This window comes from Scomber scombrus, chromosome 2 (genome assembly GCF_963691925.1).
Source record: "Scomber scombrus chromosome 2, fScoSco1.1, whole genome shotgun sequence".
Taxonomy (NCBI): Eukaryota; Metazoa; Chordata; class Actinopteri; order Scombriformes; family Scombridae; genus Scomber; species Scomber scombrus.
Genome location: NC_084971.1, coordinates 24,783,959 through 24,797,763, shown reverse-complemented (window position 1 = coordinate 24,797,763; position 13,805 = coordinate 24,783,959). Strand labels below are relative to the sequence as shown.

The 13,805-nt window shown below is 39.3% G+C and overlaps 1 protein-coding gene across 1 annotated transcript in view; it reads right to left on the bottom strand.

Moving 5' to 3' along the window:
• Positions 1-1,586: 1,586 nt before the first annotated feature.
• fhip1aa (FHF complex subunit HOOK interacting protein 1Aa) overlaps positions 1,587-13,805 on the bottom strand; it is a 34,172-nt gene continuing 21,953 nt past the window's right edge. Inside the window, exons 5-13 of the mRNA XM_062429757.1 lie at positions 12,090-12,248; positions 11,870-11,956; positions 10,860-11,027; positions 9,774-9,853; positions 9,365-9,567; positions 7,230-8,264; positions 6,950-7,128; positions 6,506-6,626; positions 1,587-4,191 (exon numbers count right to left, since the gene is read on the bottom strand). Of these exons, the coding sequence (XP_062285741.1) occupies positions 3,995-4,191; positions 6,506-6,626; positions 6,950-7,128; positions 7,230-8,264; positions 9,365-9,567; positions 9,774-9,853; positions 10,860-11,027; positions 11,870-11,956; positions 12,090-12,248 (2,229 nt within the window). The 3' untranslated portion in view covers positions 1,587-3,994. The remainder of the gene's footprint in view (positions 4,192-6,505; positions 6,627-6,949; positions 7,129-7,229; positions 8,265-9,364; positions 9,568-9,773; positions 9,854-10,859; positions 11,028-11,869; positions 11,957-12,089; positions 12,249-13,805) is intronic.

Sequence of the window (13,805 nt, the reverse complement as noted above, 5' to 3'; positions counted from 1 at the left end):
TTTATGTGTTTAAAAAAAAAAAGATAAAGCTTTTCAGAGTATTACTCTCTGTAACAGTGTTGTACCATCCTTTGGTTTATTATGTCAGGGAAAAGAAGGGACTCATGAATCCAAAGTGTCTTGATATTCTCACCAGATGATGACACTATATGTACATTTAGGCTTATACTTTTATATTTGTCCTGAAAAAGTTAACTGCCTGAAAAAAATATGCAGAGTAGGAAAAAGATCTAACGTTTCAGATCAATTCAAGGCTCCTGATAGTAAGGGAAATTTAGATTTTGTTGAGACTGACATGTATATAATGTAGTAAAACCCTTACTATGTAACTTCATGTACCATTGGCCACTGCTGCACTGGCCATTATGGTCATTTGTGAGGCCTGAAAATCACACAGGCAGAATATAAAACTAGTGACATGACTAATGCTCTCTATTAAGAGGGGTGGGATGAGCAGGTAAGTGAGCAGTGAGCTCCCTCTTGTGGTTGAAGCAGAATTTATTAAGCTTGTATTACATTTTATACTATGGTCATATGAATTGCCTCTTTCTAGAGGTGCAAATCCTTTGCACAATTTTATCTGCACTTTGTGGTTGATCTACATGTAATACAGGAATGACCTAGCCTCATCAGCTGGCTTCCAGTTGTTAATATTGTGCCCATTCAATTCAGTTCAGTCAAATTTCATTTTCAAACAGAAGTTCTGATAGTAATATGGCACTTGATCCTGTGAGCAGATCAGAAAATGAAATCTTTTACATCATCTTAACTTCATAAGCTGGAGTGTCATTCAGTGTTGTTTTGTGGTCAGCTGTAACTGTAACTGTGTGCAGACTGTCTGCGAGCAACCTGCAGAGCCTGGAGGGCTGTGGAGCTTTTTCATTACGAAATAATTAGATTTCAGTTTTGCTTGTATTTGTTACAAATTGTTGTATGTGTTTCAAGAGACCTTGTTTTCAAACACAGCAGCTGTAGCCTGAGGGTTTGACTGGTTTACCTCACGTGACGTTGGCAGAAATATTGAGTTACATCGAATCACATTCTCCGGTAATACTGCCCGAGTGCATGTGACAGACAGACTGACGCTACAGACTGTGAGGTGACCATTTATCTTGCATTGATGTACATTTTCATGCTGTTTTTGGCTCATGTAATAACCTTTTTGCATATAAAGGCATGTATGTCATGGTGCTCTTTACAAGAGATGTTCTGGTGCACAATTGATTCACAGGATGTTTATGAGCTGTCAAAAGATTCTCCATCACTGTTTGCTTTATCTAGTGTGTCATAGTCGTTGCATATGAACAAAGAGTGTAAGTTCCTGCTTTTACCAGACCTCGTTTTGAACAAAACGTCTCAGGGCCATGGGCTGTTAGGAAAGTAAATGTGGATTAAATGAGGACGTCCACAGAGTAAACAGCCCAACCACCTCTGTCAAAGGGAAACAATATAATTGATGGTGTCAGGTGGAAGCTGTTAGGCAAAGTAGCTGAGTTTCTGGTTCAGAAACCTGGCAGTATTTAATTTAGTGGATAGGATGAAATAAATGTCAGCACATAAATGCACACAGTTGGATTTACCAGAAATTGTCTTTATTAAAAGAGGCATGCCTTTGTGTCACAGACACCAGCAACAAACAGCGACCTGATTACATCTGGGACAGAAAACTGAGGCCAAATGGTGTCAGAAAGAACCTTTGATATAAAAAACTACTGAGACAGAAACTGCTCTGTGATCTTTTTGCCAACCTGCAATACCCGTTTTGCTAAAACAGTGATTGTTATACTGTGCTATGTGAACACAGACTGAACAGGTCCTGGTTGAGGGGCTGTTTCAGCATTACTCAGTGCAGAGTGGCACTGTAGTATTAAGGCTGATAAAGTGCTCTGCAACATTCTTTTGCCAGAGAGAAAAACTTATTCAACAATTCAGAAAATGGCATAGATAGAAATACATTTGCAGCCATCTTTGTAAAAAAATATGAGTACACAAAGATCCTACTGAATAATTAACTGCCTGCATAGCATCAAGTATAAATCGAATGGATTTAAATAGGAACAAAGAAACACAAACCAGTTAGTCAAACTAAATTAAACAAATTTCTTTTCTTGGATGAACTTATGAGATGATGATTCATCATTGTCATTTTACAATACCACCAGATGTGCACCAGCCTTTACATCCCAATCCCTCTTTTCTCTTAATAATTTGTGTTTACCTTTTGTTATATAAACTCAAAGCAGTCCATTATCTCAGAATCAGTAATAATCATTATTCTCTTAAAAGGTAATTCCCCAGATAACTGTCCACACAATATTAACTGCATCAATCTATGAAATTATGAATGGATAGAGATTGTTTTCTATAACTAAAGTCGAACTCGGCTGAAATATTGGGACAAAACAATACCTGTCACACTCCCACATCTCCCATGGTCGTTACACTTTGACAATGGACAGCTTCAAGTTAAAAAAAACAAAAATGTCACTATGAACTGTAAGCGTAACCTATAAAGGTCTGTATTTCCCCTGTCTAAATCCATTCTAAAATCAGGCAATAATGTGAACTGAAATCCTGATGTAGGCACTAATTTGAAAGTATTTCTGTTCTGGTAAATTAATTTATTAATAAAAAATAGGCATGCTTTATAACAAAATACATTTCTTGAATTTATCTGATTTTAACAACTGTGCTCACCACCTGGACTCAAACAAAGGCAATTTACAACAGCTTGCCCTCGGTAACAGTTACAGTCTGAGATTGTTTTCAACATAATCCAAACCTACGACTCTCTCAACAGTGATATTTAAGACTTATCACAACTAAAACAGCACCCTACACAATACCAACACAGCAGATAGTGATGACAAACCTTAATAACTAAAAAGCCTCTAACACTGTTGCAAAAAACAGAAAAGTGGCAATAGAAAAAGTCTCAAAAAAAGCTTAAATACCCCTTCCCATTCTGAAAATATTCAGAACTTAATTATAACCAACAATAACATTGATTTGCATAGTGTTTTCTTACAATATGTACACTGTAAAGCTTTACTAATATAAGGCAAATTAAATATAGCATCAATAATCCTGGTTTTGGTGCGCTGGTCTGTTAATTTGTATGGATATCGAGAACATGTGGAGCCCCGTGCATTATAGTGTGAATTGTTTCACCGAAAGGCTGTTTAAAAAAACAACGAGAACAGATGTGTTAATGTGCATTTTTAAACAAGGCTCCTGAGGTACCATCATGAATCAACAGAAAAACACCAAAACAAATGTTCATCTAACACCACTTTGTGAGGTTTTCAAAGACTAAAGTGACCAACCATGTTTTGTCCCCCAAAATGTAGTCGGCTGCATAATAATTAAGTGTAAGTTTGGATGTTTTTCTGTGATGACAACAGTTATAATTTATATTTTCATTCTGCTATTGAATTAGCAGGCTCGTCTTCTCAAAGCCAAACAGTGGCACCACATTGTGCTCAGCTACTGTAATCCTACGGCACTCCAGAAAGGCCACCTGAGTATTTTACAGAACCACACTGAGCAGCAGACGTCATACTGTGGTTGGAGCTGGTTGTAGAAGACATTCAGAACCCTGAAGTTCAGATAAGGGCTGATGATTGCTAAAAATGTCCTCTTTTTTTTGTTATTAAAAATAATTTCTCTACAGTCTTTGGTTGGTGGACCTAAAGCTCACTTTTATGAACATTATTGGCAGGTGCAGGTCAAGATTTTCTAGCTCAAGGTCTAAACTTCCTCCTTGGCTGCCCGACACTATACAGAATGATGAATTTAAAAAGCACATTAAAGTGATTATCTTTGCTTGGAAAATAAATACTCATTTTTAAAATAGTTGTGTAAATCACTGGATTTAAGAGGTTTCTTCATGGAGTAGTACCTGAAAAAGACCAGACAAAAAAAAAAGAAGAAGAAAGTTTTAAAATCTTTCAGAGTTCAGTTGGACTCATCACAGAAGCCTATCAGGACACAACTAATCTTCCATAGGAATGTATGATAAGATGGAGTGTTCTTGTGCAATGGCAGCCAGTTCTTTGAGGAACTCCGTGAAGAGGACGGTGGCGAACACGTCTGTCCGGTCCAGAGAGATGGCTTTGGGCTTTGGTGGCGGGGAATTCTTCAAGATCCTCCCTCCCTCACCGTTTGTGGAGCCACCGCCGCTGTTTTTGTCTGAAAATATGAAGATTTTATAAAGTTACAATGATGAAAATGAAAACAATGTAAACAACATACAGTACATGAAGTATCCATACGTGGATATAATCTAATCCTTCATATTTAAATGTATGCATATAAGTTTAAATATGAAGGATGAGGCCAAGGTTTTTTCTCTGTTTTTACCACGAAAGGACCAAATCCAACAACTTATTGGTCAGCTCTGTTGTGAGCTTTAAGCTTTAATAGTCTTTATTGCAATATCAACACCAACATCTGCTAATAAATCAGACAGCTTGTGAGGCTGAAATATGCTGCAGTGAAGTCCATATATGCACATACAGCTGAGTGCATCACAAGACGTCCCATATCCATCAACCCCAAAGACATTTCTGTTCATTCATAGCTCTTATTTATCTTTCCTCCCAGGGAGGTTTCCTACTAGCTGCTGAGAATAAAAAGTTGAAGGCTGTATCACAGCTTTGCCTCTGAAATATTTTCATACGAGGAGAAGAGAAGAGAGTATTGCACTGTGCGTTTAGCCACAACACAGTATAACATATGACAGTCCCTATAATCTTCAAACATTAAGTATAAGTTTCCATTACAGTTCCTTCTGAGCCCCTTACCCCATTGTCTGTGGCTCTCACCTCCAAGCTCAAACTAAAGTTTTTTCTATAAAGGCAGCTGGGCACTGTAGTTTTTAGCAAATGTCACTCAAATAGTTAAAAAAAAAAAGGTAAATGGTGCATCTTCTGGGGACTATTTTCAGCTAGAGATTAATACACATTTACAGTGCCATAAAAACTGACTAGTGCATAGTCAGTTTTTATGGCACTGTATGTGGAATTGACTGAAAATAAACTACAGTGCCCATTTTCATCCTAATGAAGAAACATGTCACTGGAGTGCCTCGGGAGCTGAGTGGTTACTGCGCATGTCAACTATCTATAATGTCCTTGATTTGAGTTCGGCAAGGGACCTTTGTTGTATGTCACACCCATTTCTCTCTCCCCTTGTTTCCTGTTGGCCTCTTCGCCAATAATTGTCTAATAAAGTCAAAAATGCCCCCAAAAAAGACACACAGATTACATTTGTTAGTGGGATCAGTTCATTTGGTCTTTTCATGAGATTAATTAACAATAAGAAATATAATTCATTATCTTTATTCTTCAAGACATTTTTTAAACATAATATATTCCTGTTAATGATTTATGATGTATGATTGATGATTTCAACCAAAAAAGCAGGATTGTCAGTGCGGCTTCACAGAAAGAAAGAAAAGAGAGTGATCCAGTTCATTCTCATGTCAAACCTTAAAATTCCCTTTTAAATTCCCATCATAGCCTCTTATCTTTCCACAAACATTCTTCCAACAATATTTTTTTGTAGTCTATACAACTCTGAAACCAAGAGGAATCCAGTTCAAAGACATGCCTAAAACTCCAGGGCTCAGTCTTAACTGTTGCTCAGCTACAAAGACACATGACTTAACAAAATCAAGTAGAATTTATTCTGCTTCCCAACAGAAACCAAAACACAACCTATAATGAATACAGCAGCTGTTTTGAACTTGAACCAATTTGACAGCAAGTTAATGAAACCGAGGAACTCAATTATCAGGGTGACACCAAAATATGCTCCAAAGTCTTACAAAAACATAATCAAAGGTATGTCAGGTCACTGACTCTAATTATCAACTAAATGTTGGACTAATAATACAATATTAATTTGATATCTGGTCTCCAATTACATTAGTTTAATAAAACTGAACCCTATTGAGTATTTTAGTGATGAAATTAAGATGCAAATTAAAAGCCAAAATACAGGACATGAGCCTTTCTTAGGATGATTAACTGAGTTAATGAAGGACTTGTAAATACATGACAGCTACTAACTGGATTTTTGACTTACAACTGAATATGAATGTTTTAAATACTGGATCTTTCATGTATGAGTCATCCTCATACACTTAACTTTCTTGCCCAAAGTTAGATGAGAATAGTGATATTGCCCCCTCACATCTATGCCTTAATAATAAGTAGCCAGGCAATCAGTGGAGGCTCTAGGAAGGCATTGGTCAGGGGCGAGAAATAGCCTGGCACATAACTTCAAACTGTTGACACCACATGGTATCAATCTCCTCATCTAACTCCCAGCAAGGAAGAAAATGAGCGCTTTTCCCATATTTAGAAATAGATCTTTATTTATTGTTATAAAGGAAAATACTTTGAAACCACATTTTCAGGGGCTTTAAGAATACAGAATACAATATGTGTGAATTACCATCGCTGGCACACAAAGATCTTATATGTGGGTGTATTGTCACCTGCTGTTCCGAACAACGCCTCCCTCGCCAGCAGCCAGTGTTGGGCGGCAGTAATCAGCTCTGGAAAGTCCCTTTTGCTGGCAGCCAGCTCTTCTATCTGGTTCTTCACGGTGGCTAGTACCTGAAGGTAAACAGAAAAGAAACTGAGGATCCAATTCACATCTGCATGGGTTACAGTGATGCAAATAAACCTAATGAGTACCACCTTTAAATCTAATTGAAGCCTCATTGTCTGATTGTCTTAATCAAGGATCACTTGTTCAGTTACAAGCCACCATGTATGTTCAGTTAATGCCCAAATTTCCAAATAATTAATTGTTATGCTATTTCCACTCCCACTTCCAAAAGGTTAGCTGCAATTTTTCAACATATTTCAGTTCACTAGATAATAAACAATCCCTCACTCCCTCCTACACATGCACGAACAAAACAAGTTTTTGTTACCTGGTACAGGGAGCGAACTGTCGGCTGAAAGACCAAGTTGGTGTTGAGAAGGAATGAGCGCAGCAGAGGCTGAGGGTAGGCTGCCAACTGGGCCAGTATGCCCGTCAACAACAAGTTGACATGAAGCGAGTTGGACAGCATGTTCTCCAGACGAGACAAAAGCACACTGACAAATGGACCTGCAGAGAGAATAATTACAAATAATCTTTTCATTGTGGAGCCTGAATGTAATTTTGTGGTCAATAATGAGGCTGCTGCAGCATTATGATTTCTGACTCACCTGTAAAAGGCACTGAATAGTTTCTATTTATACTTCCGCTTCGAAGCTTGGGGCCAAAAGGTGAATGCACCTTCTCTGGCTCCGGTGTCTCAGCAGAGAAGGAGGTGAAATCCATCTCCTCCTCTTCCTCCTCCTCCTTCTCCTTCTCTGCCTCCATAGGTGAAATGGGCTTCGTCAACTCTTCATCAGATTTGACAGTTTTTCCAACTGCTTCTTTGTCCAATGTACGAAGGAGCTCCTCATACTGAGCCAAAAGGTCATCACCTGGCTCAGCAGCAGCAGCGTTGGTGGTGGTTGTGTTTTGGAGGTTGGAATTACAATCTGTTTGACCTTTGGCCTTTATGTCCGAGCTATTCTTGCTCTTATCAGCTATCACAGAAGTTGGAAGTGTTACACTGAGTCCATTTTTAAGGGGAACTTCAGCTGAGTCTGGTTGGGGTTCTTCTGATTCTGACCCATTGGGTTTGTGCTTATCACCCTCAACATCTCTGGCATCTTTCTTTGCAACCAGATCGTAAACCATGACATCGTCCTCGAAATCAGATTCCTCAATATATGAGCCTTTAACTAACATGATGGCTGTTCTCCTCATCTCCTGGATGTGCTTTGGAGGTTCGGCAGAAGGCAGCTGTGGAGGTTTACTCTCAACAGGAGCCTCAGCAGACTGCACCGGGCACGCATCATAACTATCATCCCACTCCAGCTCCAGCTGGTTGACGGAGGGTGGCTCTGACTTTGGTGGTGGGACGGGTCGAGGGCGTGGGGCCGGTAGCTGTGGAACTCTCTTAAGAGCCATCTGTATTGGCCGACACTTCAGTCCCGGCTCCTCGAGGACGCCTGGCTGGTATTTCTCAGGAGGGGGGTCCTCACCGTCATACAGGGCTGCCCAAACCTTGCAGGCCCGGATGCAGCTGCTGATGCTCAGTCGGGCATCGTAGAGGTAATGAAGATAACTGACATCCAAGTAGATTTCTGACCCGATGGTGCAGGAGTTACCCGAATCATCATCCTCCTCTGAGAAGCTCTCTTTTTCCTCTGGGGAAAACAGATAGGAGGATATGTTGATAATAGTTGGCGTGCAGCGCTCCAGCACAGCGCTAACATGGAGCAGAACTAATGAGTTTGACATGTAACTACAGGGGGTGAAGTGATGTAATGCAGGGAAACAGCAGGAGATCTCACTATTTGATAACATATTCATAATCATCCATGTTATATGTTCATGTCCTAATTAAATGCAGATCAACACCTTGTAGTGCACTAAACTCAGAAGGTTTGCGTTTATCCTCTGCTTGTTTTGTTTGTTTTGACTGCATACCCCAATTACTGAGGTCGTAACATGAAGAAAATCAAATGGGGTTAAGAATGGTCAAATCCACTGGATGGATTCAACTTTGCAGCTGATTTGGAAGCAGCAAATAAAATAAATAAATAAATATATAAAACCTGATTAGAAATATGGCTGAAAAGCAGTCATTAATTCTGACTATTCTGTGCCACATAGAGTATTTTAGCTTTCAAACATATTCAGTAGTCTCAAAGGACATTATTAAAATCTATCTCTCCTCTCTCCTTCAGTTGGTACAGGCGGGTTCAGTCTCTGGCATAAAGACACCTCAACTAAAAAATAATTAACTGTACTCTATATCATGCACCACATACTCCTTAAGTGCATGCTTGACAGTTGGATGGATAATTCATCTGACATTGCGATGACAATGGACATAGGCAACACTAAACCAACATGGCAAAAAACACAGTCAGGCAGGTTGTAAACAAACCATCAGGTTAGCCAAACGAAGGAAATGAAGGCCAGGTGGCAAAATTATTACAGATCAACTCCCTGTGCACTGAGGGATTATTACCAACATTTTGGATGTGCAAACTTTCTGCTGTACCGCCAACGGCAAATAAAACGGTTCAGATAATCTGGGAAAACTAATGGCTTGTTTACAACCTGTATGATCATCCGTGTTTCCTCTCATCACACTTCATTATAGCAGTGTCTCTGTGTTGCCAGATCAGAGCAATTATTATGATGTACAATGTTATAATAACCCATTGAAAACTATAAAAAGAAGATTCATGTTGTAATAAACCTGACTAAAAATGTTCCTTTAATGTTCCTGCCTTACCTCTGGTGCCAGTGTTGTTGGGAGTCTCTGCACCTTTAGAAAAGAGGATTGAGTCCAGCTGTCGGAGGGGTGGGGGGCTGTGATCAGGAGAGCAGCAGGATGGCGTTAATGCCAGGATCTTTGCTGCTGACACAGAGTAGCAGTCCCTCTCCCTCACCACACGTCTCTGACTCAACATCATGTGATTACAGGGGATCAGGTACCTGGGGAGGCAAAGAGGAACAGATCCTGTTAGGATGAAAACCAACGGGAGGTCATGGGAGAAGTATGCGGAGGAGGTGAGCGGACAGATGGTAGCACAAGTCTGCCTGGTGGGAGGCAGAGAGTAAAAGTTCATCACGTCGTTCAACCAATTAGATATACCAACACTTCATAAATGGGATAAGTCAGCAGCGTGTGTGCCACTCACCTCAGTACGAGCTGCAGCATCACGTCTTCACAGTATAAGCCAATGAGAGTGCGGAAAAGTGCCAGTGACACAATGCCCAGCTGAACCAGTGAATGGAAAGAAACAATGAGACAAATGAGAATGACAGAGAGAACGGTTCAAAATGTCTTATTTATAGTGCTGAAATGGTAAGTCAGTTACAGTTACAAAAAATGAATCAACTACTTTGATAATGGATTCATTATTTACGTTGCTTATTTACATCCATTGGTGCCCAGCTTTCACTGGTTTCTAACCTTTTATGGACTAAAGGATCTTCAATAAATTACTAATAAACTGAAAATACAATCTGTAAAATACAGCTATTCAGGAGGATGTAATCCTCATTGTTCCAGTCATTTATCCTTTGGTTAGTCTAAAGATTTTAGACATTTTTTATAAGTATAAAGTTTAACATTTTTGTTAATTTTATATACTGCTAACAATTCTCTAAGTGCTCCTTTCAGTCAAATGCACACCTCCTCTAAAAACTGACAACTCATGTAGCAAAAACCTTGAAAAAGAACATGGCTGCTTTAGAAATGCTGTTGTGCATTAATGTAAAAGTAAACTGGAGAGCAAATCTATCTTGAATGTGGAGCATCTGCATGTTAGTTAAAGTTTCATTTGGCTCAAGGACAATTATGTGAAAAACAAACATGTTTCTTATTTTTCACTGAGTTGCTGGCAACTGTTGGCAAACAGGGGAGGGAAGTCCCTGAGCCATTTACACAGTCAAACAGCAACGTAAAGAGCACATTACTTATTCATGTTAGTGATTCAGTTCTATTAAAATATTTGAGCAAGATGTTTCAACATATAGGACTCTTTTATAAGGCTGTTATCAGATGAATTTATTAACAGAAAAAATCACTGCAACTGAGCATCACCATGGCAACAATCTACCAGCTGGGGTGTTGACATTTTAAGTTCCTCCTAGTGCCTCTGGGGTAGTTTAAATCTTAGAAACCTGAGTGATTAAACATGAGTCAGTGCAATATGTGTGTGTGTGTTTGAACAGAAAACATGCACATTGGTGTTTTTTTGCCTGTTGGGTTCGTCACAGACCTGGAAGGGGGTGTTGATGCGGCTGACCAGAGTATCTAAGATGTGAACGCCCTCGTGTTGGTGCATGAGGATGAAGGAGAGGAAAGTCTGCAGCAGGGCCGGCTCAGTGATACTTCTCAGGAAGAGGTCGAGGTACGCTGTGGTGGTCATCACCTCCTCTAGGGTCAGCTACATGGAGGGAGGACTCATTAGTCAGCAGTAAGTGTGAGCATGTTAGTGTGTGTGTGTGGAGTCTTACAGAACAAGTAAAACCATGATGCCAGAGAGGAATTGGTTGGATGTGTCTATAAAGCAAGATGTTTGCATATTAAGTAGATGTTCTCATACAAATTAGACTATAGACTTATTAATCTGCATGCTCTATTTTTGTTGTACTGTAGGGTTTAGAACAAACATTTGGATAGGCGTTATTCCTCTTGGAGAAATGTTTAATAATGCATGCATTGATCTAGAATTTTAATCCTATTCAGACTGCAAAAGAACTAATTATTGTCTCCCTAATCACTATTACAGTTCAAAATTACCCCAAAAATGAGTCGTCTTATGATTTATGTCTCATCTGGACAAACATAATATACTTTGACACAAATTTCCTTGTTTTCTACACAACACCTCCTGTATTTTGGCAATAATCAAAATGCAGTCCAGAACAATGAGTGGACTGTTGGTATTGAGGAATATGGCAAATAACTGATTATAACTTCCCCCTAGATTATTTAAAGGGTGGATAAAGTCTAAAAGGGACATGGTTTTTAACACTGAGTATCTAAGTATCTGTGCATTTTTTTGATACAGACAGGCCGTGTTGAATGGATCACAATTTGCCTGATTTTATCATCTTTGTGACCACAGAAGGAATGTCCATGTGCGTGAAAGTACAAAACCCAGACAAATTGTGATCCACAATCTGTATATATCAGCCCAGATGATGGATGCAGAAAATATATACTGGGCTTGATGGTATCTGTGGGGAATACATGCATGGATGTGAGAGAAGAAAGAGTACCAACCTTGTGGAGTGCTGGTGCGAGAACAGGCACAAGGAATCCGTTGTAAATATAGCTCACCAACTGGTCTCTGATATCAGGGTGGGCCACCTGGGAACAGCACATATCAGTCCAGAGTGCAGTGAAGTAGAAGGTTGTAGCTATTTATCACGAGTGAATACATTTTTCATGCAGGAGAGTCACTGTCCATGCAGCACTTTCATGTGTTTCATATATGTTTTACCTGAATAACAGCGTTACAGAATTCCAGTGAGTTAAGAAACTGGACCAGGGGCGGCATCTTCAGCCAGTCTTCTCTGTGCAGGCTGTGCCACTCCTCATTGGGAACCTCCAGTTTGGTGGGGAGAGATGAGTACAGGCCGCTCAGCCCTGTGGCCAGCACCTGTGGGGGAGAGAGAGGTGTCAACATCACAAAAGATGTTACAGTATTCTAGATAAGGTTACTGGCTGATTTGGAATTATTGACTGGTACTGTACATTTCAGTCCTGTTCTTTTAGTAAGACAAAGTATTTCAAATTGTTCATTTTTTAACCACATTAGCACTGTGCCTCTTGAGTATGTCAATGTAAGTCTACTGGTTAGTCCACACTTTGCTCGGCACTACAGTATCTAAAAAACGTGCCACAAGAGTTTGTACAGAAATTCATGGTGTCTGCAGGATGAATCCTAATGACTTTGGTCTTCCTCAGCTGTTTCCACTAGTGCCACCAGCAGCAGAGTTTGCGCTTATCCGCTGAAATATCTTAACATCAGAAATTCATGGTTTCCACATGATGAATCTGGAAGCCAGCTTTATTAATTTCAAAATGAAGTCTTTCATCTCTATCCAGTAAAACAGACACACAGATGTCACCATTTGTCAAAGAGGTTTTTCAGAGCACTTACGAAAATGTGTTTTAAAGCAAAACTGTATTACCATTTTAATTTATCTTTAATGCTACTCAGCTGTAAGCCTCCACATTATAACTACTCTCTGAAAAAGATTAGCCCGTTAAGATATTTTACCTGTTTTGTAGAAAAAAGACTGTAAACAAAGGGTTTGCAGCACCTGTAATCTGATGTATACTGTGTAATGTAAAATAATCTGACAAGGAAATAATTTAGAGAGAATATTATGGGCTTCATTAAACGTTAATGAGGCAGTATATGGCCCAAATGATATATGCACGGCTTCTCTGCAGTCAGTTTTACCTTTGACTTCACACAACAGACTTATTACAGTGTTTTATTACTTGCTACAAAGCAAAACACCTTTATAAATCATTTCTTCTTTTCCGCTTTTGGATAATGTGATGCAGATGTAAGCAGCAGTAATGCAGCAGCCTATCGCATTCATACACTATACTAAATGTTCCTCCTCACGTAGTAAGACAGCATGTATATGGATTTATGCCTCCTACATGAGCAGCAAAGTGTTTTACTGCCTATAACACTATTCCTGTAATCACCATGATATGGTAATTAGGTCACTAATTAATAAATTAATATCAACATACCCTCAGCATAACTCAGGGCCAGTATTAATATCATTCTAACTTTTCCTAGTGAAGTCATTCTTATTATCTATAGAGCAGTATTTCAAACCACAGAGCCTATAGCACCGCAGTCTAATTAAACTGTAAAATGAGTGCATCATTAATGCTGCATTTCTGTATACATCCTCTATAGGATTATCCTCGTTGCTTGCCAGTGGAACCAATTAAATTCAGATTGCTGTTGTTAAACTGGCATCGCGTCAAAAGCTGTTTTTCATTGCACTGTCTGCAGCTGTGGGTAAATGGCATTATTTACATGGGATTAGCTTGCAACCGTGCCATAATCCTATGAATGCCAGACATTTGTAACATTCAGTGCCAGAGATGTTTTAGTACATCTATCTTCTTCTTTTCTATGTCATGTCCACCGTAGTCATATTTAGTGTTAATGATGGAGAAAATG